The 27,621-nt window shown below is 34.8% G+C and overlaps 1 protein-coding gene across 4 annotated transcripts in view; it reads right to left on the bottom strand.

Annotated features, from left to right (window-relative positions):
* Positions 1-1,528: 1,528 nt before the first annotated feature.
* GLRB (glycine receptor beta) overlaps positions 1,529-27,621 on the bottom strand; it is a 93,280-nt gene continuing 67,187 nt past the window's right edge. For all 4 annotated transcript variants that reach the window (XM_077846492.1, XM_077846495.1, XM_077846494.1 and 1 more), the window contains 2 exons: positions 14,415-14,707; positions 1,529-3,968 (listed from right to left, as the gene is read on the bottom strand). In XM_077846492.1, the coding sequence (XP_077702618.1) occupies positions 3,672-3,968; positions 14,415-14,707 (590 nt within the window). In that variant the 3' untranslated portion in view covers positions 1,529-3,671. The remainder of the gene's footprint in view (positions 3,969-14,414; positions 14,708-27,621) is intronic.

The following is a 27,621-nucleotide window of genomic DNA, read 5'->3' as shown; positions in this document are numbered from 1 at the left end:
AGAACTCTAGATTATAGCATTGTATTAATGTTAATTTCTTGATACCTGATACTACTGTGATACCATGTCCTTGTTTAGTAAACAGACACTAAAGTGTGTAGAGGTAAAGGGACATCATATCTGCAGCTTTATTTTAAATGTTTCAGAAGAAAAAATGTCTCAAGTGCACACACACACATACACACATACACAGTGGGGGGGGGGATAAAGTTAAGTATGATAAAATTAACATTTAGGGAATCTGGATAAATGGTAAACAGAAATTCTTTGGAGTATTTTCACAAGTTATCTAAAAGTCTGAAGCAACTTCAAGAACGCTTTTAAAAAATAAAAGTGGTATATCAATGACATAAAGTAGGTTAAGAGATGACTAGGTTGTGAGAGTTTGGGTGTATCATGATGAAAACTAACATTAGTAGCTTTTTGGAGGGAAATCTAGGAGAACACCCTCAAATTTAAAATGTATACATCTTTTAACTCGGTAACTCCACCTCTGCAATCTGTCTCATGGAAGTATACTCATATATGCACAAAGATATTTATTGCAATACTATTTTGTATTCGAAAAGTAAAACAATCAAAATTTCTGCTTAAGAAGAAGCTATATTCAGGCACATTCATGATACGGAATAATAGGAGACAGAGGATAGATTTATGAATGTCCAATTTGTCCTCACACAGAAAGATCTCCAAGACACATTAAATGAAAAATAAAGAAATTGGAAAACTATACATATGGTAAAATCCCCCTTATATTAAATCCCATTGTACTACATTATCTTTTATATTTAAAAACTGGATAGAGTTGTAAATGCCTGGAGTTAGGTGATGACCTCTGGGGAAGAGAGAAGAGCTTGAAGGAAGAAGGCCATGGCAACAACTTTCAGTGTTCATGCTAAATACATCTTGCTTTCTAATACATCAAGGTATTCATATCTTACTTGAATAATTACAAAATGAATATCCCACAATTGGTTCAGAAATAAACTGAGTTGGGGCACCTGGTTGGCTCAGTCTGTGCAGCATGCAACCCTTAATTTCAAGGTTGAAGTTCAAGCCCCATGTTGGGTATGGAATTTGCCTAACAAAAATCATCATTATCATCATCAGCTGAGTTATAGTAGAGTGATATTAAAAACTGCTGCAGAAATCTGTTAAACAATGGGAAAGTGTTGGGGCCTGGGTGGCTCAGTTGGTTGTCTGTCTTCAGCTTAGGTCATGATCCCAGATTCCTGGGATCGAGCCCCATGTTGGTCTCACTGCTCAGTGAGGATTCTGCTTCTCCATATCCCTCTGCTCATTCTCTCTCAAATAAGTAAATAAAATCTTTAAAAAAGAAAAGAATGGGCAAAGGCACTGAATTAGGGGTGTGTCAGCAGAAATAGGACAGGTGGTAGGGGTGAGAGGGAGACTCTCTACACTTATATTCTTGAAAGGGTATAGAGTGAGAGAAGGAAGGAAGGTTTAATATGGTGGACTACAGTAGTCACGGCTTTAACAAGAAAAGGGAATAAAAAAAACCTACTGATTTGTGAGGAGAAGATAATTTTTATTTTGGAGACACTGAATCTGAGATAGGATATCCAGGTAGATACACTGCAAGTCTCCCAGAAAGACATAATATTTAGAAACACAGACCAGAACACTCTGGGTTTAAGTGACTAAATCTTCGAGATAACAATTATAAAACAACCATAAGTGGACATGAATTATACTTCTTTGTTATGATCACGATCTAATGTTCCATTTGAAGTTCTAGAACTCACTTAATCCTGGAATAGCTATATATTTATAGTTGGGTATTAAAATTGATCTTAAGAGGCTACAATATTATATTACAGAAAGGAACTCATTCACATTTTTTTTAAATAAATGAATTCTTGCTTAATGAAACCTGTCTTCCATTTGGTACATTTCCCACTTAAAACTCTGTATCTGAATCAAACTCCTGAATATGAATGAAATTTGCAAGAATATAGAAAACATACAATAAGCAAATATAATTTTTAGAAGTAAAAAGTGTAAATAGTTTAAGTCCTGCTCAAGGCATTTTTTTCCTAGCACAGTACCATTAAAATGTTACTGCCTTGGGTCCTTGTAGGATATTCAAGTCCATCATAGGGTTAGTTGTGGCATTTTAAAACTATTCAGATGGCTGAGCTTTTACAACTAGGGGGTGCTGAAGGACTACAGAGGTTAGATTACATCCTATTTTTTAAAAATTTGGTAATCAGTGAAAATCTTTTAAAAATTAAAGTCTTTAATAAAATAGCATTGAATTACACATAGCAACTTGCATAAACAATATTTAAACACATTTTATTATTGAATTGACCATATAAACTCTCAGCTGCAACAAAACTCTCCAAATAATGTAAATATACTCACTTGATCTTATGTTTGTGTTATATGAGTTATGGATAATTCCAATTCCAGCTATGGAGAAATAAAAAGGTACACTGGATTCATATCACTAGAAAATGGGAGACTTATAGACCAGAAAGTGCCTATTTTCAGGTTGAAACAAGGTCAAAGTAAATAAATCTAAGTAGTCTAGACTTTTAGTAAGAGAGAAAATACCACTAGCAGTGAGACCTAACATAAACAGATGTTACATACTTAAACTTTAAATGTTTTATAAAAAATCCAAAAAGTATTCAAATAAAAAAAGAAATGAATTCGGAAAAAGAAATTTAATTTTACCTAAAAAATATGTAAGCATTTTAATAAAGAAGTTAAAATCCTCCAATGATTTTTTCCCCCAAATTCGAGTTACTTCCAGTAACAGGGTATTTTCCTCTTGGTTTCTTAAGAATTACGTGAAATTACATATCCATTATTATATTCCGATTTAAAATATTTATGACTCTTTAAGGCACGATTTTATATATTCTGTATCAACAAAATGAAATCCATGAAAATATATTAACGCTTTAAGGTGGGTTTAATAGAATTTCTTTTGTCAGAAATACTTAATCAATGTATCTATCTTTTTATTTCCATCAGAAATTCAGTATGAATTTATGTAAATCTAGATTTCCCTCTGTTTCAAAAACGATTACCGTGTTTCATAAGCTGGCATTTTGACAACACAGGCACACTTTAAAATGAGCTGATTTTACAAATTAGTAATTTTTTGAACTTTATTTCTCCACAGAGCCCACATAATTATAGCTGATATATTTCTACTTACAAAGTTTAAACAATATGTAATATAATTTTGCTTAATCTGTGATAATACCATCTAAAATTATACAAGATGGCTTTCTCTGAAAGTTACAAGGAAGTAAATTTGAAATACTACATACATTAGAAGGGTGATCATAACAGGATCCAGCGTGCACATCATTTTGTTATCAGAATTTTCTGAAGTATTTGCAATTTACACTAACTGAAGAGAACTGTTTGGATTTTATTTTATGTAGTATGGTTATCCTTCATTTATTCCTAAAGCAGTATGTTTGCTATACATATATACATCATTAGTAGAGCACAGAAGTAACAAGATCATGCTGCCATTCAAAAGTAAGGTGCCACATTTTTATACAATCAAATGGCATCCAAAATGCAATATATTGCTATGAAAATGCAAAATTCTTCAGATTGGCATTTATGAATGAGGTTGGTCACAATGAAATGGCATTTTATTTTACACAAATGAAAAAGATTTATCATAAATATATAGACCAATATATAACATTGAAAAACAAGAAGCAGAAAGGAAACAATGCTCTTGCATAAAGATCAATTCGCTTTGCTGCTGTTGGAATAACAGGTTTGGCAGGAGGCGGCTTCTTGTTGTTCTTTGCCTGAGATTTCCCAAGCCCATTGTTGACTTCAATAGGTTTTCCATAGCAGTCATAATTAGATAATTCAAAATCTCTTGGTAAGCTTCCAACGATGCTGAAGTCATTAGACCTCAGGTCAGACTTAGAAGTGCAAACCTTTTTGCATCTCGTCTCTCCAACCTGAGAATGAAAGTTAAGGACAGAGTACATTTAGAATTTTTCTATTCATAAAATATCTCTTCAAAAGGATATTTTTAAAATCTGATGGTTTAATCAGTTGACTATTATTTCTGTTTGACAAAAAGATTTAATAGTAACTGATTAGGCCATCAGATTACCTGAACATTTAAGGGCTCTAAAATGTTGCCCATATAACAAGGCTTATGTCATGGGATAAACTTTTGATAGGTTAATTTATGTCAAGAGATCAAAGCACAAATCAACATTTATCTTAGGTGCTCCCAGGCTTGTGAGAGTTCTCAGCTGAAATACCAATAAGCAATATTTAACCATGACACAGACCATATTACCACAATACAGGGATTGCAGAAACCTTCTGCTACTTCTAACCTTTGACTTCCCCATGGATTCTATTTGCAAAGAGGGTGGTTTACAAAGGACTGCAACATTTATCTCTTCAATGAGACAAACTCCAAAATGGACCCACAAGTAAGAACCAAAACATGGCCACAATGATCATGAACCAAAGATATACTGGTGAAAGGCATTCATTCATTCCTAATTTGTTGACTAAAGTGGCGTAGCCAACCATACACAGAGAATCCAAGAAATCGTGTATATTTCAGCCAGATCATATGTCACAGAGATTATTCAGTTGATAATACCTGAATTATTAAATTTGAATCCAGTCCCTATAATATACAAAATAATTATTTTCCATTGACCTCTCTCTAGAGATCAGGAATGCTCTCAGAAACAAGAGATGCTAACCCCAATTTTTTTTTTAATAAAGATTTTATTTATTCATAGAGACACACAGAGAGAGGCAGAGACACAGGCAGAGGGAGAAGCAGGCTCCATGCAGGGAGCCCGACATGGGACTCGATCCCTGGTCTCCAGGATTAGGCCCTGGACTGAAAGTAGCGCTAAACGGCTGAGCCACCCGGGCTGCCCTTAACCCCAATGTTTTAAGATAGCACTGATATTACAAAAGTCCTCTGAAGGGTAAACTCTTGATTCTACTGCTTAATTTCCTATGGTTTTTACTCCTGAGTTCTGTGATTCACCTTTGGAATCTCCATTATTTTTACTGCTTTTACTGAAAAAGGAAATCTATCATTATATACTATTATACTATAGCTACTCTAGTTTTTGGCTTATTACTATAATACGATGACTAGTTATATAGATTCTGTTTACCTTTACCAGATTATGGGGGTGGGGGCTAATAAAAAGTTAAATACATTATTTCCCAGCAGTACGGGTAGCAGGACTCTACCCTCTATCTGGACAAACACTGAGTCACATTCTTTGGGCAAGAGCCAGATGGCAGTGTTTAGAGGTGGACAGTACATATAATTAAGATATACTAAGTGAAAAAAACAAACTAAAATGTGTTATGCATCTCCTGTCATAATACCTGTAGGTAATTTCCAGTTTTTTCCAATTATGAACACGTACTGGGAATGTTATTTCTGTACAACTGTTGACTTTATTTGCATATACTTTATACTACGTAAATCCCCCAGCAATCTGTCATTTAAACGTACCATCATGCACACACACACACACACACACACAGAGACTCACATTTACATTCTCACACCTTCCTTGTAAGTGCACCAGAAAGAAGAGCACGTTTAAAGCTCTAATTTTCCAGTGCTATTTGAGAACTTAGTATATAGTGAACTTTTGTAAAGAGTAAAATTGCTACCTTGATTGGAATAGAAGTTGAGAACAGACTCTACATATCAAATGTTTGCATTATCCTCAGGGTCTCAGAGCAATCTTTACAATCTGGGACTCTGTGGATATTCCAGTTTCACTTTCTCCCTTTAGAATTCTCTACTTTAAAAGGTTTAGATTTACTAACTGTACTTTAAAATCCACTTATCAGGGACTCCTGTGGATCAGGGGTTGACCATCTGCCTTCAGCTCAGGGCGTGATCCCGGGGTCCGGGGTTGAGTCCTGCATTGGGCTTCTGGCAGGGAACCTGCTTCTCCCTCTGCCTATGTCTCTGCCTCTCTCTGTGAGTCTCTCATGAATAAATAAATAAAAGCTATAAATAAATAAACAAGTTAATAAAATTTATATGGTATTATAATCTAAGTCACACATAAATACTTCAAATTTTCTAATCTGTTTTATTTACAAAAACATATCATATTTCGAGATTCTGCTAGCAATTTTAATGATTTTAGAATTTATCTACACAGTTAATTCAAAATGTAGATTTAGGATGTCATATTTATTCAGAGAGATTATTTAAATATAGTACACATGTCTGTTAAAGAGGAATAATTTCTTCAATGTTAAAGGAATAACAGAGAAGTACTGCAAAGAGCTTCAACTTGGTCGTACTAAATATTCAAACATGTAACTTATTAAATAAAACCTCACCTAGAAAATGTATTTGAAAATTCTAACTCTGGGAAATGAACTAGGGGTGGTAGAAGGGGAGGAGGGCGGGGGGTGGGAGTGAATGGGTGACGGGCACTGGGTGTTATTCTGTATGTTAGTAAATTGAACACCAATAAAAAATAAATTAAAAAAAAATTCAAACACTAAAAAAAAAAAAAAAAGAAAAAAAAAAAAGAAAAAAGTAGACCTGTGTGTGTATATACTGAAGGAGAGGACCTCTACTATAGAAATATCTTTTGATTATGTGGCACAACTAAATAAGAAATAAGAAGTCCTCAGGTTCCTGAAATAGGTCATGATTCATTAACTAGTTGGCTGGTCTCACCTTTATCCGTTCATTGGAGATCATACACAAACATAATTTTTTTTTAGTTAATACTCTCTACACATAATTATATCAAATATGTACATAAAAGTAGAAAAGTGTTTACAGTGTAATACTATTTTGAGTAATTATAATATCACATCAAGAGGGATTCAATAAACTCCTTATAAATAAGAGAGTAACCCTATGTAACATATTCTTAAAAGTGATCTTGGTTTTATTAACCTCCAATTTATAATTTCTCAATTTTTCCTCACGTAAATATGTGTCTCATTTGCTTTCATCATATAAACTTGTCACTCCTGAAAATTACTGGCAGCAAAAATGAGGTAGTATGATAATGAAACTGTCAAGAATAAAAAATGATGTGGCTAAGAACTTCCTAATGCTTCAAGTTAGAACTTTAAGAACTTTCCGTGGTCCTTTTCAGTTTGCGTCACACATTGAAAAGCAAATCACCTTATACAAGATTTCTTAACCAGCAGACTTACGTATAATTTCATGGGAATAATGGTATCTCCTGCAGATGATAAAAATAGATTCAGAAGGGAATAATCTCTACATAGTTTACCAAATTTAAGTCATTTCTTGTTTTTAAAAACCGGTCGTTACCATAGGAAACAACTATCTCATTCAAGCATGAACAGCAGGTTGTATTTTTTTAACTTGTAAAAATCCAAAGGCAATGACACTATTTTATCTTTTATTCGCAAGACCTTCCTTGTGAATAGCGCACAGCACATACTAGGCATTGGGAACAGAATGATATTAACAACAGTAGGTCTTCACATTTTTGTTGAATTAAAAAAAAAAAAGGAATTGTACAAGTAAACAAACAAATTAGTAAACAAAATACTGTAATGGTTGAGGAAGGACTGGGTATAATAACTTAGATAATTATATATGTATGATGACAGATTTATGAATGCAGGCAAAATTATAAAAACATGCTAAAAGCTAGGTTACATTATCATTGATGTTTCTTATTTCTTACACTTTTTTTAAGATTTTATTTATTTATTCATAATAGACATGGGGGGGGGGGGCAGAGACACAGGCAGAGGGAGAAGCAGGCTCCATGCAGGGAGCCCGATGTGGGACTCGATCACACCCTGGGTCAAAGCCAGGTGCTAAACCGCTGAGCACCCAGGGATCCCCATTTCTTACACTTTTTAAAATAATTCCTTTCCTTTGCAAACACAGCATTATTTTAAAAATCAGCAATGAGAATTTCCAATAATCCAAATTTCATTGTGCTTCCATTAATTACTATTGCTATTCTGCCTAAAAATAAATGACGTATCATTTTGAAACCATCCCCCACAGGGTTAATGCAGTTGAAACTAGCGGAAAGTGTAAAGCTTGTTTTTCAGAGAATTGTTTCTCCCTAATCAACTATTGTGTCTTTTCAGACCCACTAACAAACCCACTTTAGCTGTTTCTGCAGAAGCCTGAACTCAAGGTCAACTGATATGGTGCCAGCCTATGAACAAGCAAGGCTCTGCATTCCTTAACAGAGATAATAAGCCTGAGACCCCATTCCAGTTTACACCAGCTCTCGGAGCATGTCCATAGGCCCTTCTTGTCCCGAGATAACCTCCTGATGTCAGAGGCTGAATTTTGCTTCCTTCTGGTGTTAAGTCACCACCCCAAAGTGAACAGGAGATGTATGCTACATATACACTTGCTCAATGTGTGTGTTCCACCTTTCCTCATGAATAGTCATAAGTTTCTTTGCCCTTTTCATCAATATGTATATAATCTCCTACCCTAAATTTCCCCTTTAAAAGCCCCACTCCTGGGCAGCCCAGATGGCTCGGTGGTTCAGTGCTGCCTGCAGCCCAGGAAGTGATCCTGGAGTCCCGGGATCGAGTCCCACATCGGGCTCCCTGCATGGAGCCTGCTTCTCTCTGCCTGTGTCTCTGCCTCTCTCTCTCTCTCTCTCTCTCTCTCTCTCTCTCTCTCTGTGTGTCTCTCATAAATAAATAAATACAATCTTAAAATAAATAAATAAAAGCCCCACTCCTTACCCTGGAAACTTGGGAGATGGTCCTTGGTCGGACACCAATCATCTGTCTCTCCAGATTGCCGGCCTCCTAAATAAAGCAATCTTTCTTTTCCAACCAACACTTGTCTCTTGAGTATTGCCTTTCAAGTGACAAGCAGCTGAACTTGGGTTTCAAAAAAAATTTCATTGAAATGACTTAGCAAGAGTTTGTGTTTTGAAAGCAAAATATACTGGGGCAAATGCATTTTGAAACCAAACATATATTTTTCACAGCAAAACCACTAAATTAAAAAGGCAACAAGTTTTTAAATTTCTTTTTTAATATTCTTTTATGTCAATGTGTAACAGACTTATGAATTGATCAGATTACACATTGGCTGTAAGTTTGATGGATACATTAAGATAAGTTATTTTTTTACTCATTCTTGCTTTGAAGTATATCTCAGGATATATTCTGTACTATTACGTAGGTACAATGCTCATTGTAGAGATTGCATTTGGCCTGTAAGCATTAAGAGTAAATTACATTTGTTTCTGGAGATTTATTTCTGGTGGACTTTTAAACTCCCTAAGCATCACTTTATGACTTTTGTTGCAAAATGTAACAGTTTCAGACTCCAGACACATGTGCTTCTACTAGCAACCCCAAACACAGAGAATTAAAATATAGGAGTTCTTAAATATGTTGAACTTTTCTTCACTGGGTGATTATTTTAACACCTGAAAGCTAAATTTAAAATAACATAATTCTGGGGAGAGCTCAAGATGGCATAGGAAGATCCTGATCTCATCCCTCCCATGGACAGAACAAATCTACAACAACTCCATATGTAAGAGTATTATGTTAAATTTAAAAATTCAGACAGAGAAAAATAAATACTGTATGATTTCCCTTACATGTGGAATCAAACAAAATGAAACAGAAACAGACTCATAGATACAGAGAACAAACTAGTAGTTGTTGGAGGGATGGGGAAGGGGGATGGATAAAATCAGTGAAAGGAATTAAAAGGTACAATCTTACATTTATAAAATAAGTAAGACATAGGATGTAAATTATAGCACAGGGAATATAGTCAATAATTTTACAACAGTTTTATATGATGACAGATGGTGACTACTCTTATTGTGCCGACCATATCCTAGTGTACATAAATAACAAATCACATTACGTACACCTGAAACTAATACAATATTGTGCAATAAAAAATAACATAATTCAGTCCAATGTTCTAGATCCTATTTATCTTTTGTATCTATTTTCATAAATAATCTTGATATATTCTATAGTACTCTGAAAATCTCTTCCATATTTAAAGTAACTAAGCACCTATTCTATAGAACTTCTTTTCTTTGTCTCCAGAACACTTAGCTAGGGTATAAGTTAGTGGGTAGATTAGTAGGCTGGAAAAATAAACTGATAAAAGACTGGGAGATGTAAATGGGGATCAGCTGGGGACCTAAAGACCCATGGAACAACATGGTGATGAGTTCCTGTGTGTGTTTTTTGTTTCATATATCCCAGATTTGGAGCTGAAGGAGTTGAAATTAAAATGCCAAGGGGTGCAGATAAAAATAGCCCCAAAAAAGTTTGCTTCTTCTATCCAAAGGACAAAAGAAAAAGCAGCTTAGCAAGACAAATGGCTTTTAGGCAATAATCTCTCTACTGAGTCTAACACCACACACAGAAAATGTCACCCCATCCTCACCATGCCAGCAAAGTGGGAAACTAGACTTCTCCCTTTAAGAAGCTGTAACAAAATACCCAATACTCTCACTGCAGTGGTATCAGAGAAGGCCAAATAGGGAACTAGGACTTCCATCTCCATAGAGCATTAACAAGGCCCTGCTCTGCCCACCCAGCAGAAACAAACTGCTTCCCCTCTTCCACACTGGGAATGATGTCATAGGAGGCAGGACATTTATTACCACAAAGTGATAATGAGGACACCCCCGCTGCAGTATCAGTGGAGACCAATGGGGAATTAAAAACCCTCAATCCCACCCTGCAGTACTGAAGAGCCCCTAACCTCACTGTGTGAGGATCCGGACTTCTTCCACTGGAAATACTGATGATGCAGCACCCTTCCTTCTCCTGAAAGGGCACAGTCAGAGAAAGCCAGCTAAAACAAAGTTTAAACAAGATCCAGAGTCTTATAAAATAACATGACAATGTTCAGGTCTCAAAAGAAAATCACTCATCATACAAAGAACCAGAGGGGATCCCTGGGTGGCTTGTGGATCCTGGGTAGCTGGGGATCCCTGGGTGGCTCAACAGTTTAGTGCCTGCCTTCAGCCCAGGGCGTGATCCTGGGGTTCCGGGATCAAGTCCCACATTGGGCTCTCTGCATGGAGCCTGCTTCTCCTCCCTCTGCCTGTGTCTCTGCCCCCCCTCCCCTCTGTCTCTGTGTGTGTCTCTCATGAATAAATAAATAAAATCTTAAAAAAAAACCAAACAGAGAAGATCTCAAATTGAATTTTTAAAAAATATGGTCAGTAGATACCAACACCAGATGAAAAATACATTAGAATTATCTGAGAAAGGCCTTAAAACATGGATGACAAAAAATGTTTCAGTCAGGTGTTTTGAACATTTGTTTGAAACCTTTGAAAAATAGAAAACCTGAGCAAAGAAATACCAAAAAAAAAAAAAAAATCTCAGGAAAAAAGAAAAACCACAGAGAAGTTTTATAACTGAAAAACACATTTCAAGCAAAATATAAATCTCAGTGGGTGAGCGCAACAGAAAAATGGGAGGGGCAAAGGAAAGAATCAGTGAATTAAAAGATATAACGGGGGATCCCTGGGTGGCTCAGTAGTTGAGTGTCTGCCTTTGTCTCAGGGCTTGATCCCGGGATCAAGTCACATATCAGGCTCCCTGGAGGGAGCCTGCTTCTCCCTCTGCCTGTGTCTCTGCCTCTCTCTGTGTGTCTCATGAATAAATAAATAAATTCTCTGTGTGTCTCATGAATAAATAAATAAATTCTTTTTTTTTTAAGATACAATCAAAGAAATTATCCAATCTTAACAAAACAGAGAAAATGAACTAGAAAAAATGAAAAGCCTCAGGGATCCAGGGATCCATGGGAGCGTAACAAAGGATCTAAGAGTTGTATCACCAGAGTCTCAGAAAGACAGGAGAAAGAAGACAGATCTGAAAATGCATTCAAGAAAATAATGGCTGAAAACTTTCCAAATTTGCCAATAAACATAAGTCTGTATTTAATTTTTTTTTAAGAATTTGTTTATTCATTTGAGAAAGAGGGTACACACAAGCAGGAGTGGGGGCAGAGATAGAAGCTGACTTCCTGGTGAGCAGGGAGCCTGAGTCAGGGCTCAATGCCAGGAGGCTGGGATCATGACCTGAGCTAAAGGCAGACACTTAACTGACTGAGCCACCCAAGTGTCCCTTTAAGCCTACATTTTTAAAAAAACATTTTATTTATTTATTCATGAGAGACACAGAGAGAGAGAGAGGCAGAGACACAGGCAGAGGGAGAAGCAGGCTCCATGCAGGGAGCCCGATGTGGGACTCGATCCCGGGTCTCCAGGATCAGGCCTTGGGCTGAAGGTGGCGCTAAACCTCTGAGCCACCCGGGCTGCCCTAAACCTACATTTTTAACAAGCTGAACAAATCCCAAACAAGATAAATCCAAAGAAATTTACACCAGAACATAGAATTTAACTTCTGAATAATAAAGAACAAAAGAAGTCTTGAAGGTGGCCAGAGAAAAATGACAGTCAACCCTCAGGGGAAAAGCAACACACATGACGGGTTCCTCTCAGAAGCCATAGGGAGCCAGAAGAGTGCAGCACAGTATTTCTAATGTGCTAAAAGAACTGTCAATCCAGAATCCTATACGTAGTGAAAATATCCTTCAGAAACAAGGGGGAAATCAATACTTCCTCAGATGAAGGAAAACCAGAATAATTTATTATCATTATTATCCATTATCCATTTTTATAATGGATAAATTCTCTAAAAGTAAAGAAAACAATGAAAGACATATCAAAATAAAAGCAAGAACACGGTAAGCAAAAATGGGCATAAATACAATAAGCTTTCCTTTTCCCTCTCAGTTTTCTAAACTATGTTTGATAGTAAAACAAGAAGTATAATACTTTCTGCTTAGGTTCTAAGAAATATTTACAACTCTATCATAAACAGAAAGTTAAAAGGATGCTAAAGAATGTAATGTTTCTACACATCACACAAACTGGTAAAAATAAAGATACCAGTAGACTGTAAGAAGTTATGTACATGTAATTAATACTTAGAACAACCACTAAATAAGACAGACACAGAAAAACACTTGGAAAAGAAGTCAAAACATAAAACTGATTTTAGGCTGAAGCCCTAACATAGCAATACTTACATTAAAATTTAAATGATCTAAACATACCAATTAAAACATGAGAGTGGTGGAGCAGTTTAAAAGTCATAATCAAATATATATTGTCTATAAGAAATTCACTTCAAATATAATGATATAGACATGCTGGATGGAAAAGGATGGAAAAAGATACGCCAAATATATGACTTCTCTAAGGTCATGATAGCTCTGCATTAATGAAAATTTTATACTTATTCTTCATAAAGGGAGTTAGGGTATGCAAGAGTTGTAAGGCCTGAAGAACCCTCCCACAAGGTAGCAACTAACATTGCAGAGTCCTGGCTACAGATGAAAAAATGAGTTTAATGACTTAACAAGACAAAAATAGTAAGTTTTTCTAAAAATATGTAGCTTCAGGCAGTACCATACAAAAATGGGTTTCCTGCTTTTGTATTTAAAAATACATAAGCGGCATACTTGTGTAATTCTAGGTAAGGCACATGGTGGTAGTTAACAAACTAATAGACTAATGGCCCTATATTAATGGGGCAATAGTAAAGGCAGAGGAGGCAAGATTTTCAAGGTTGTAGGGTGGTATGAACCTATTAGTCTCTTATGGAATTCGCCATGCTAAGCTCAAAGGAAATGGTCCTGTGGTTTACTGGTCTTCCCAAATAGAAGGCATCAATCAGTGGTATATCAGGGTAAGTGGACACCTATCCTTAATCCATGAAACAGCCCATTGCTCCAGAATTTATCAGAATCTAAAGGCACTGCCTTTTATTCTTAGACCTACGATCAAGTGATAAGGCCAGGTGCAATCCTTCTATAGGTACTCACCACTGGGCACACTATGGGTGTAGTTTCCTTATGGGCCAGGAATGTAACAAATATGTAGTGTGTCTGACATATTCTGTGTGAAGCTTTCTAACTTGATAGGGAGCAGGTAGGGGGTTTTATCAAGAGCACAGGCTTCCTGAGGTCTTCCATGTTGGCAGAAGGTCTGTGCTTCCAGCAATCCTCTGGCATTTCAGTAACAACTTATTAAGTAAGAAACAGGAGGAAGGTCTATAGCTTTGGCAAGGTCTCCACATTCAGTGGTAGCCAGCAAAGCAGAAGTGTATCATTAAACTCCTTGAAAAGTCTTCTAGAAATTTAATAAGGTGTTGGTTCCTTTTCTTAATTAGTATTTGACCTAGTATTTTTTATTTCCTTTCCAGAAAGTATGCTGCGTGTACTTCCTTTCCATCTGGAGTGAACACCAATTCTATCAAACCTGCACACCACGGAAAAGTATTTCTCCTGTTACTGCAGAGAGGATGAGGGAAATAATTTCTCCAGCTGGTTTCATTCTTACCTGTAAAGTGCTAATGTGAACCGGAGTCCCTGTACCATTCACAGTATTCTTTTTAGCAGCATTTCCACCTTTCCCGTCTGCTTGCTCAGCCTTAGCAATTCGGGCTTTTTCTGCTTCAACTCTTTTGGGGTTATTCAACATCACCTGGACGACAGCATATTCCACCAGTGAAGCAAACCCGAAGAGAAGACACGCAATGAGCCACACATCAAGAGCCTTCACGTAGGATACTTTGGGAAGTTCAGCAGCAAGGGTTGTACACTCAGAGGCCAAGCTGAGTACTGAGAAGATACCTACAGAAACGGAAACGGAAGTTAGGGCTGCTTTTTGCCCCCATGAAATGTTCTGCAAACACTACTTTTTGACAATATCCCTCTCTACTAAGTCCCAATGCTCGTCAAGGCTCTTCCAAGCTCAAAGAGTAGAAAAAATGATACCAACATACTTTTTAGGTAAGGATTGGTGAGTGAATGCAGTGGGAGGCATTTGTAAATATTTGATACTTAAAAGTAAATAGAAATCTAAACCAAGGTGTAAAAACACCATTTAGACCTGGTTTAAATATTATAGATGTCTAAAACTATTTTGTGCTATCTCAGAGAAAGCCACAAAGCTCTCTACTGAGAGTTATTTCATTTTTCAGCTTTATTTTAGATAGTTATGGAACTGAATTTTACCCTATGAAGAACTGAGCAAGAATAGAACATATAAAGCAATTTTCTGATAAGGCTCACAATTTAAAAAAAATCTAATAGAAAAGACAAAGATAGAGGATCCCTGATTATTTCAGGGGAAACAAGTGATTTCAGCTTTTCAAGGAAAGAAGAATATTCTGCTATATGTAATATTAACCATTTGTGGAAAGTTAACTAGTTATATACCAATTTAAGTCAAATAATTATAAAATCCCAAAGGAAAACTGCATTAGTGTATATCCCTCCTCTTCTTTCCACCTGCCACACTCCCAACCTTTCCCTTTGTCTCTTTCTTCCTTCCTTCATATTTTCAGAAGAGGGGATAGGCAAACATGACCCTCTGGCACTGACTGCCAGTAACACACAAGTTCAGAAAAAAATCTTATATGATGTCAAGGGAGATGTACTTTAAGCCATGTAGGAAGCAGGTGTGCCTTGCCTCTGTGAGTCCATTTCATTTATGGGGACAAGTGCACTCTTATTCTTAGATTTGACCATTAATTCTTGAGAATTAATGAATATGTTATCCTAATAAAGATGTATGTGGCTCTCTTTTGTTTTGGGAATATGGTAAGTACTACATTAGTATTAATAAAAAGTGAAAATACTGAAAAATATGTTCCATCAGTTGCATTCAGAGGCTCCTGAAATAGAGTTGTTGGTTTGTTTTTTTGGCAACTATTCAAGAGTTACAAGATTCTCCACTAGAAAGAAAGGTTTCTAGCAGATGGAAACAGAATATAAAGACTCAACAAGCATCTGATTTACTATTAAACTAATTACCCTTAGTCTTGAGGAAAACTAAGAACTAATTAATAGGATTATATTTTAAAAGTTAATATAGGTCTTAATGTTTCTAACCTGGAAGTGGAAAATAGCATTAAAATCCAAGGTCTTATCACTTTCATTGCCTGAAATTATAGTTAATTATACCTATGGGCATATTTGGCAAATCATATTTCCAAGTCAATTTTTCTATTCTTGGTCAATTATTATCTGTCAAACTATCAATCAAAAACCAGCCTTACTTAATTCCTTGAGACAGACTCTGTTGACACACTATTCTCAATGTTTCCATAGCATTTCACATTCATCAATAGCACAGAACATATCGAACTCAGTAGTATATCTGAATTTTTCCTTATATATTAGAAACTTTATAAGACAATGAAGAATAATGTCATATTACAGACGATCCTAAAGGCCCTACAATGAATCTACGATACTTGGCAGAAAATATTAAGAAACTGTAAGTTGAGGGAAGATAAGTGTCATTATCAACAGAATGTTGAATAACATTACTCTGGTGAGGATGTACAAAACACACTAAGAAAGGGAAAAATAGCAGTTGCAGAAACAAAGCATGAAGAAAAGAAGAATGGAGTTGATAGGAAAGGATTTTGAAGAGAATATTTTAAAAGACTTGGTTATTGATTGAAGGAAGGAGGAAAAGATTGAGATAATTTTCTGAAAGAATAACTAGAAAAGTACCCATAAAAGACAGGAAGAAGAGACTTAGAAAAGATAATGACTTTGGCATGAAAATACTGAGTTAGGTTAGATAAGATAAAGGCTAAGAAACACAACTAACGACTATGACACAGCACAATGCATTGGAGAATTCTGTAAAAGGAAAGATTAGCCAATATCGTGCAGATGGAGGTCATGCTGAAAATGCAGAAAACTTTGTGAGGAAAAGATGCTGGAGTGTCAGAGAAAGGAGACCAAAGAAACAGAGAAGGGGACTGCCTTTTGTAGGGAGGGATATGACATTAATAGATTTGGGGGGAGAGAAAGGAGGTATTTATAATTCCAGGTATTAAATTAGAAACCAATCTCAATTCTATTAAGATTTTTATCATCTCAAAGATGAAAGAATAGAAATGGAGATGAGTTATGGAGGAGGATAATATGAACATCACTGTATACCTTCTCTTCAGGAAATCATATTAAAATAGGAAATAATCCATTTTTTTATCCCAAAATAAGAAATCATGGGGCACCTAGGTGGCTTAGTCGGTTAAACGGCTGACTCTTGATTTCAGCCCTGGTCACCATCTTGGGGCATGATATTGAGCCCCTTATTGGGCTCTACACTCAGCATGGAGTCTGCTTCAGTTTTCTTTGTCTCCCTCTCTCTCTGCTCCAACCCCTATTCTCTAAACAAGTAAATAAAATCTTTCTTTTAAAAAAAGGAATCTAAATAAATAAATAAATAAAAAATTAAAAAATTAAAAAAATAAAAAAAGGAATCTGAGCAAATGGTATTTCTTTACACAAATGTCAAAGCTAGCATTATCTTAATATAGTCTTCAAATAAAATTACTTCACTGTTCAATAATGCATAGTGAAATTTTGTCTGACCTTTAATAAATTATAAACCAATTGAAGGAAATTCCACTAGTGGGTATCTACCCAAAGACAATGAAAATTCTAATTTCAAAAGATGTATGCACCCCTAAGTTTACGGCAGCATTATTTACAATAGCCAAGATATGAAAGCAAACCAAGTCACCAACGATAGATGAATGGATAAAGAAGATGTGGTATATACATATAATGTATGTTAGCCATAAAAAAAAAATTGAGATCTTGCCATTTGCAGCAGTAAGGATGTTGCTAAGGAGTATAATGCTAATGCAGTAATAAATGCCATAATTCAACAGAGGTCAAGAAGCCATTACAAGTGTTCACATACCTGTCTAAACTCCAAATAATTTTTATCACATTAAGTGATACACTATTTATCAAATGCATATATGTAGAATTATAATTAATGAAATAAAAATTCATTTAGAAGTACTACTAAATTATATTAGGATATTATCACTTCATAATGCCTTAATCAAAGGATACTAAAGGGAAAAATATTATTAATATCATGTGGGAATCCAGAAACACTTTTTGAGATTCCTGAAAAACTCCTGTTCCAGATGATAAGAATGCAAGAAAGAAATGTATGTGTATGTATGTATGTATGGTTTGCTGGAGGTCTGAGTTGTAACCTAAATTATTAATCTTTTTACACTTATGACTGAAAGTTGTTAAAAAATTACTTTAAAAAATTCCTTTTTAGCAGCAGTTAGTGTTTTATGTACCAGAGAAAGAGAATTTTATGTATAATTTATATGTTATGAAATATATAATTTATAGAAGTTCCACAATTACTTGCATACTTACTTCCATACTTAAAGAAGTAGCTAAAGACAAAAGTCTTTACCTAAAGGTTTGTTATGTTTGCTAACAATGGAAAAGATAAATCAAAATGAGATTGGGAGAATGTTGACCATCTTTTCATGTATTAATTGGCCCTCTGTCTGTCTTCTTGGAAAGATGTCTATTCAAGTCTTTTCCACATTTTTTAATTGGATTTTTTTTTCTGTTTTGTTTTGATTTGGTTTCCTGTTTTTTGTTTTGGGGGATTTTTGTTTGTTTGCTATTTATTGAGTTTTTGTATATGTTGGGTATTAGCCTGTTATCAGATATATGATTTGCAATTACTTTCTCTAATTCAGTAGGTTATCTTTTCATTTTACTGATGGTTTCCTTTGCTGTGCAGCTTTTTAGTTTGATAGAGTTCTACTTTTTTTTTTTTTTGCTTTTGCTACTTTTGCTTTTGATGTCAGATTCAAAGAATCATCATGAAGACCTATGTCAAGGAGCTTACCACCTGTTTTCTTCTAGGAGATTTCTGGTTTCAGGTCTTACACTCAAGTCTTGAATCCATTTTGGGTTAATTTTTGTGTATGGTATAAAATAGTGATTCAATTTCATTTTTTTGCAGGTGACTGTCCAATTTTCCCAACACCACTGAAGAGACTGTCCTTTCCCAACTGCATATTCCTGGCTCATCTGTCATAAATTAGTCAACCATATATACATGGGTTTATTTCTGGGCCCTTTATTCTGTTTCATTAATCTGCATGTCTATTCTTCATGTCAATACCATTCTGTTTTAATTGCTAGAGTTTTGTCATATAGTTTGAAATCAGGGAGTGTGGATACTTCCAGCTTTGTTTTTCTTTCTCAAGACTTCTCTGGCTACTTGGGATCTTTTGTAGCTATGTACAAATTTTAGGATTATTCTATTTCTGTGAAAAATACTATTGGGATTTTGATAGAGATCCCACTGAATTTGTGTATTGCTTGAGTATTAAAGGTATTTTAACAATATTAATCTTCCAATCCATAGGTATGGAATATCTTTCCATTCATTCGCATTGTCTTCAGTTTATTTCATTAATGACTTATTTTCAATGTACAGCTCTTTCACATCCTTGGTTAATTTATTCCTAAATATTTTATGCTTCTTAATACAACTGTAAATAGGATTTTCTTAATTTTTTGATACTTCATAATTAGTATAAAGAAACACAATAGATGTTTATGTGTTGATTTTACATCTTGCAACTCTCCTGAATTCATTTATTAATTCTAGCAGGTTTTTGTTTTTTGATAGAGTCTTCAGGGTTTTCTGTACATAACATGTCATCTGTGAATAACCGACAGTTTTAATTCTTCCTTTCCAATTTAGATGCTTTTTATTTCTTTTTCTTGCCTAATGGCCCTAGCTAGGATTTCCAATACTATGTTAAATAAAAATAGAAAGAGTGGACATCCCTGTCTTATTCCTGATCTTAGAAGAAAAGCTTTCAATTTTTCACTGTTGAGTATAATGTTGACTGTGCGCTTATCACATATGGCTTTTATTACTTTGAGGTACATTCTTTCTATATATACTTTGTTGACAGATTTTTTAAAAAATCATAAATGGATGTTAAATATGTCAAATGCCTTTTCTGCATCTATTGAGATAACCATAGGAGTTTTGTCTTTCATTTTGTTAATGTGGTGTATCATGCTGACAGAAGTATATATGTTGAACCATTTGGGCATCCCTGGAATAAATTCCACTTGACCATGGTGTATGATCTTTTAATGTACTCCTGAATTAGGTTTGCTAATATTTTGTTGGTGATTTTTGCACATATATTCATCAGGGATATTGGTCTCTAGTTTTCTTTTTTGAGTGTGGCATTTTTGTGCATTTCTGGTATCAGAGCAATGTTGACCTTGTAAAATGTTTGGAAGAGTTTCCCCCTGTCTTCTATGTCTTGGAAGAGTTTGAGAAAAATTGGTATTAATCCTTCTTTAAATATTTGGTAGAATATACCAGTGATGCTGTCTGGTCCAGAGCTTTTGCTTTTTAGGAGGTTTCTGATTACTGATTCAATCTCCTTTCTGGTCATCAGTCTGTTTGAATTTGCTATTTCATCATGATTTGTGCTTGGTAGGCTGTATATCCATTTCTTCTAGGATGTCCATTTGTTGGTGTGTAATTGTTCCTAGTAGTTTCTTATGACCCTTTCTTTATGTTTCCTGATATCAGTTGTAACATTTTTCTTTCCTAATTTTATTGAGTCTTCTCTCTTTCTTTCTCAGTGACTCTAGCTAAGGGTTTGTCAATTTTGTTTCTTTTCAAAGAGTCAGCTTTTAGTTTCATTGATCTTTTCTATTGTCTTTTTAGTCTCCCCTTATTTCTACTACAATCTTCTTTTCCTTCTATCTACTTAACTTTGGACTTCATTTTTCTTTTTCTAGTTCCTGCAGGTATAAAGTTAGGTTGTTTATATGTGATTTTTCTTGTTTCTTGTGGCAAGTATTTATCACTATGAAATTCCCTCTTAAAACTGCATTTGTTAAAAAAAAAAACTGCATTTGTTGCATCCGTAAGTTTTGATATGTTACATTTTCATTTTTCTCAAGGTATTTTTTAGTTTCTCTTTTGATTCTTTTTTGACCCATTGGTTGTTCAGCTGCATGTTGTTTAAATTCTAGAGATGTGTGAATTTTGTAGTTTTCTTTGTATAATTACTTCCTAGTTTCAGGGGCACCTGAGTGGCTCTGTTAAGTGTCCAACTCTTAGTTTCAGCTCAGGTCATGATCAGGATCATGGAATTCAGCCCCACGTTAGGCTTTGACCTCAGTGGGGAGCCTGCTTGAGATTCTTTCTCTCTTTTGCCCCTCCCCCCATTTATGTGTGCACAGGCACTCTCTCAAATAAATAAAGAAATCTTTATAATTTCTGGTTTTATACCATTGTGGTTTGAAGAACTGATTGATGTGATTTCAATCCTCTTAAATTTATTAAAACTTGTTTTTCAGCCTATCAATGATCTATCTTAGAAAATGTTCTTCGTACACTTGAAAAGAATATGTATTCTATTGCTCTTAGATAGAATATTCTGTAAATATCTGTTAAGTCCATATGTTTTAACATGCTCTTTAGGGCTGATATTTATTGATTTTCTGTCTGGGTAATCTATCCATTGGTATAAATGGGGGTATTAGAGTCTCCTGCTATTATGCATTGCTGTCTATCTCCCTTTAGGTCTGTGAATATTTGCTATATATATGTAGGTGCTCCTATGCTGGGTGCATAAATATTTACAAACGTTATATTCTCTTACTGGATTGGCCCTTTTATCATTACGTGATACCCTTCTTTGTCTCATTATAGTCTCTATTTTAAAGTCTATTTTGTTAATATAAGTATAGCTACTCCAGTTTTGTTTCTATTTGCATGGAATATATTTTTATTAAAGTAGTGTGATACAATAAATCATACATTAAAGTAATATGATTTCTTTTTAGATAAAATTATAAATATGTATAGGTTTAATAACTGAGCTTCCAAATACCTGAGGCATAATTCTACATAGTTGGAGATATCTAATATCTCTCTCACCAATAGCTATAAAAATAACTAGCAAAAGACATAAAAAATTTCAATGGTACTATCAACCAACTGACTCCCCTGATATTTACAGAATAATACACCCAACAATGACAAAAATATACTCTGCAAGTGAACATGGTATGGTTACCAGGAGACATGCTGATCTAGGCCATAAGAAAAACAAAGTGTCAACAAACAAAAAGTTTGAAATCATATTCTCTAACAAAATTTAAAAAAATCATTAAAATAAAAGTAAAGTCATGTTCAGGTATTTATTAAAACTCTAAATATTTGGAAATCAACAGAATCCATGGGCCAAAGAAGAAATCACAAGGGAAATCAGAAAATATTTTTAACTGAAAGAAGATGAAAATACAATATATTAAAATTTCTGAATTGTGGCTGAAGTAGTGCTTATACAGAAATTTATAACTTTAAATGCTCATATTAGAAGAGGAAAAAAGGATCTAAAATCAGTTAACTGAGTTCCTCCCTCAAGCATCAAAAAGATATCCAATTAAATCCAAACTAATTAAAAGAAAAATTAATAAAGAGCTAAAAATCAACAAAAAGGAAATAAATAGAAAAGATAAATGAAAACAGATTTTGAAAATGTTAATAAAATGGATAAGATTTTAGCTAGAATGATCAAGAATAGAATTCACAATTTAACAATATCAGGAACAAAATCTGGGATACCACTACAGCTAGACATTAAAGGGATAAGGAAATATTATGAACATATTTTTTCACTAATAATTTTTACAACTCATGTAACATCTAGAAATCAACCAATATAGGGGATCCCTGGGTGGCGCAGCGGTTTGGCGCCTGCCTTTGGCCCAGGGCGCGATCCTGGAGACCCGGGATCGAATCCCACATCGGGCTCCCGGTGCATGGAGCCTGCTTCTCCCTCGGCCTATATCTCTGCCTCTCTCTCTCTCTCTCTCTCTCTCTCTCTCTGTGACTATCATAAATAAATAAAAATTGAAAAAAAAAATATTAGAAATCAACCAATATAATTCACCAAAATAAAGAAGAAACCCCATCTAAATATTTAAATACATGCAGAAGAAGTATTTGGCATAATTCAACCAAATTTAAATTCAATCAAAATTCAGTCAAATTAAATAAATTCAATCAAATTTTATCATACATGATAAAAAAAAAAAACTCTTAGCCAACTAGAAAGAAAATGGAATCTATTCAACCCAACTAAGACATCTACAAATAATCTACAGCTACTACCACATCCAATAATGAATGGTCAGTTATTTCTACCTAGAATCAGGAATAAGCCATCTCTCAACAATTCTATTCAACATTATACTAGAGATCTACACTAAGGTAAGAAAATTAAATATTATGGAGTACGTGAAGCAACTGGTAAGAATGTAAAATGGTACCCTCTTTTTGATAATCACTATAATAGTATTTTATAAAAATAAAACATATTTTGATATCATCTCACACTTGTCAGAATGGCTAAAATCAAAAGCACAATAAACAAGTGTTGGTGAGGATGTAGAGAAAAAAGAACGCTGTACACTCTTAGTGGGAATGCAAACTGGTGCCACCACTGAGGAAAACAATATGGAGGTTCCTCAAAAAATCAAAATAAAACTACCCTATGATCCAGTAATTACAGTACCAGGTATTTACCCTAAAATTAAAAAAAAAAAAAAAAACACTAATGCCCCTCCTACGTTTATTACAGCATTGTTTGCAATATCCAAATTATGGAGGTAGCCCAAGTGTCTATCCATAGATGAACAGATGAAGAAGATGTGGTATATACATAAATATACACATATACATACCATGGAATATTATTCAAATATAAAAAGTATGAAATTGCCATTTACAACAACATGGGTGGAGCTAGAGAGTATAATGTTAAGTGAAATAAATCAGTCAGAGAAAGACAAATACTGTACAATTTCACTCATATGTGTAATTTAAAAACAAAACAAATGAGCAAAAGAAAAAAAAACGAGTGAGAGAGACAAATAAAAAAGCAAACTCTTAACTACAGAGAACAAACTGATGATTACCGGAGATGACTAGGAGGGGGGAATGGGTGAAATAGGTGAAGGGAATTAAAGGACTCTTATCATGATGAACTAGCTGATATGTAGAACTGCTGAATCACTACATTTTACACCTGAAACTAATATAACACTGTATGTTAACACTACTGGAATTTAAAAATTTTAATTTATAATAAAAAACTTAATAAAAATAAAAATTAATTTTTTAAAGTAAAACATACTTTTACTTTAAAATCCAGAAATCTCATTCCTGGAAATTTACTTGAGAGTGAAAAAGGTATAGCCATACAGAGACTTGTACACAATTATTCATAGCAACATTATTTACAATAACCAAAACCTGGAAACAATCTAAATGTCCATCAATTACGGAATAGAAAAACAAACTGTGCTATACCCATACTATGAAATACTGCTCAGCAATAAGATACAGTCAAATGTAAATACAAGTAACAACATGGATACATCTCAAAACCATAAATACATCCCTACCCCTTGTCCATTCACTACCTTCTCTCTTGAAACTCACAATAATCCATTCTATCTCACTAGCAACTCATGAATCTTGTTCCTATTTTATTGAGAAAATGACTCATTCACAAGCCCCCACTACCATATCTATTTACCTATCTCTGTCTATACCTATATACTCTGCCTTTGCTCCTGATACCGTAGATGAGGGGTTAGTAAACTGATGCATAGGGCATTGGAACATATCCACACCCATTCAATTATGTATTATCAACTCTTACTGTTTAGGAATTGCAACAAAAACCATATGGCTCACAAATAGAATATTTACTATCAGGCTTTCTACAGGAGTTTGCTGATCCCTGGAACAAATCCACTTTGTCCTCGCAAAGGCCAATCTGTCTCCCAGAACTCATCCCCTCTCACTTCTTAAGGACTCTGCTCCTGTACTTCTTCCATCTCTTATATTTTCCTTTGTTATTAGTTGTTTTCCATTGAAAATGAACATACTAAGACTCTGTCCACCTTAAAAACAAAAACAAGAAACCCTCTCAACTTGTATCTCCACCCCAGCTATTTCCCTATTCTCTTTTTCTTTTTTACAGTTAACAATCTCCAATGGGTTGTTTATACTGGATACCAATAGTTCCTCCCCTCCTGTTCCCTCTTGAAGTCACTCCAACCAAGCTTTCCTCTTGTCCTTACTCTACGGAAATGGTCCTTATCATGAACACCAGTGACTTCCCCAGGTTGCTGAGTCCAATGACAATATTTAGCCCCAAACTTACTTGATTTACAAGCAGCTTGACTGATCACTTCCTTCACTTAGAACAGCTTCTTCTTTTTGGCTCTCCAAAAATATGCCATACTGGTTGTTACTCATCTTCTCAGTCTCAAGGGTTGAACTCTTAGATGTCTTCTCTACCTGCACTCCAGGCTCATCACTTTAAAGATCATCGATATCCTGACAATTCTGAAATTTTTCCCTCTAGCCTTGATCTCTCCGAGAAACCCCAGACTTGCGTATCCAACTATCTGATAACCTGACCTAAAAGACATCTCAGATTTAACATGTCTAAAAGGAAACTTCTGGTCTGCCCACCTTCTCAAACCTACTTTACACTCAGGTTTTCCCATATAATTTATAGGCAGCTTCATCTTCCCAGCTTCTCAGCCAAAAAAAGTTCTTGAAGTCAGCTTTGAGTCTACTTTCTTAAATCCTATATACAACACATCTACAAATCTCTTGATCTCTACCATATCCATCATCTACTTATGAGCATCTCTACGCCCTGCCACATACCATGATTGCTTCACCTGGATTATTAAAATAACTCCCAAGCTGCTTCCCTTGCTTCCACTCAAGTCCCCTGTTAGTGGGTTCTAAACAAAGCAGGCAAGGAGAATCTGTTAAAATTTAAAGCAAATCATGTCCAAAAGCTCTCAAGGGCTTCCCATTTCACTTAGAATAAAAGCCAAAATCATCAGAATGACCCAGGAGATGTTACATGGTCTCCTCACCATTGTTGTCTTTCTGACCTCATCCACTTATCACCCTTTTACTCATTTTGCTCCAGGTACATTGGCCTTGGTATCCCCAAAATACTCCATGCATGCTCCTGCCTCAGGAATGCTGGCCTTGATTATTATTCCGGCTCATTCTTTCCTAGATATCCGCAGTGATTCATTTCTTCACGTACATTACATTTTTATCCAATATCACATCTAGCTGACATTGTTCAGTGCTCACCATGATTAATTGTAGCATCATCTGTCATCATATGCTGTTATTACAATATTAATGACTATATTCTCTATGTCATACTTCTCACCTCCATGGCTTATTTGTTCTATGCCTGGAAGTTATATGTCACCATCTTACATATTACATATATATTTATTTGGTGTCTCTTCCTAAGAGAAAATACCCTCATTGAGGCTCAGTAGTTTTATTTATTTTATTAACTATCTATTAGCTATTTACTTTGTTAACTGTATGCCCATCTTCTTGAATATTGCTTAGTATGTAGCTGGCACACAATTAATACTTGCCAAATGAATCAAATGTGTAAAAATGCTTTATAAATTATAAAGTACTGTATAAATGAGGTGTATTATTAACTCCTGAATTTGTAATAAGCACTTTCCACTCATTTTCAATCTTCCAAGTAACCCTTGAGTATTTTTTCATCTCTATTGACATTTCAACAAAGTGTGTTTAAAGAAGTTAGATCTGCTTGTTGTTTAAATTGTCACAACTAGTAAGCAGAGAACAGGAATTAAATCCAGATTTAACTGAAGGGGCTGGCTTTCAACCATTAAACACTTTGCTTGATACAACAGTACTACTGGATGCTAAGTGGACAGTTCAGAGATTTCATATCAGAAGTCCTGTAATAGATGGGGATTTACAGAGAAAAATCCTTCAAAAACATGTCGGGGATTGAAATGTCTCCAGAGTACTCTTGTAAGCCTGACATTTCAATTTATATCACTGCATAAGAGTACAATATTTCTAATAAGCAAAAAAATAACTATTTGGGGGAAATGCATGATATTTTTTGACAAGTCTAAGAATACAGATCTAGTTTTTAGGTGTTTTATTCTCAGCACAATATACTACATAGTTAATTTTCACCTTCTAAAGGAGTTAATGGGTTGTCATTGTCTTCATTCCAGATACATAAACATTAGGATGAAATTTCCCTTGTTTCTGATAATTAAGATATAGATTTAGTCTCTGTGGCTCTTATTAAATATAAACCATCAAATTTCTTATCCAGGTAAAACTGTCATTTTCATTGCCCTTTCCTGGTTTCCTACTCTTTAAAATCTGCATTTCATTTAATTCTCCCAACATGTCAGGAGGGAGATTTGCACAGGGACTTTTCAATGGAAATAAAAAATAAATGCTGCAACCAATCAGTCACTAAAAGGTCAGATATTCCACAGCCTTACCTATATAAGTTCCAGGTGATATTCAGAAAACACACTCACATACAGACACATACAACATGGTAATTAAACATTTTAAAACACTCTAAACAATCAAAATTTGTTTTAACCATGTCCTTATTTTTAAGTTTATTCATTTGACTCATTAGAAGAGCTCTTGAGATTATTTCATGAAGCAAAGACTTTTTCACTCCTGTGAAGACACAATTTTCAAGACTGGCTGATGTTGTTTCTGTGTGACAGTATTAAAAGTAACAAATGGGACAGCATGGATAACCAGCTCTTCTCCCTCGCTC

Source organism: Canis aureus, chromosome 13, assembly GCF_053574225.1.
Source record: "Canis aureus isolate CA01 chromosome 13, VMU_Caureus_v.1.0, whole genome shotgun sequence".
Taxonomy (NCBI): Eukaryota; Metazoa; Chordata; class Mammalia; order Carnivora; family Canidae; genus Canis; species Canis aureus.
Note: the sequence above shows the minus strand (reverse complement) of the source record. Positions and strands in the feature narration are given on the sequence as shown.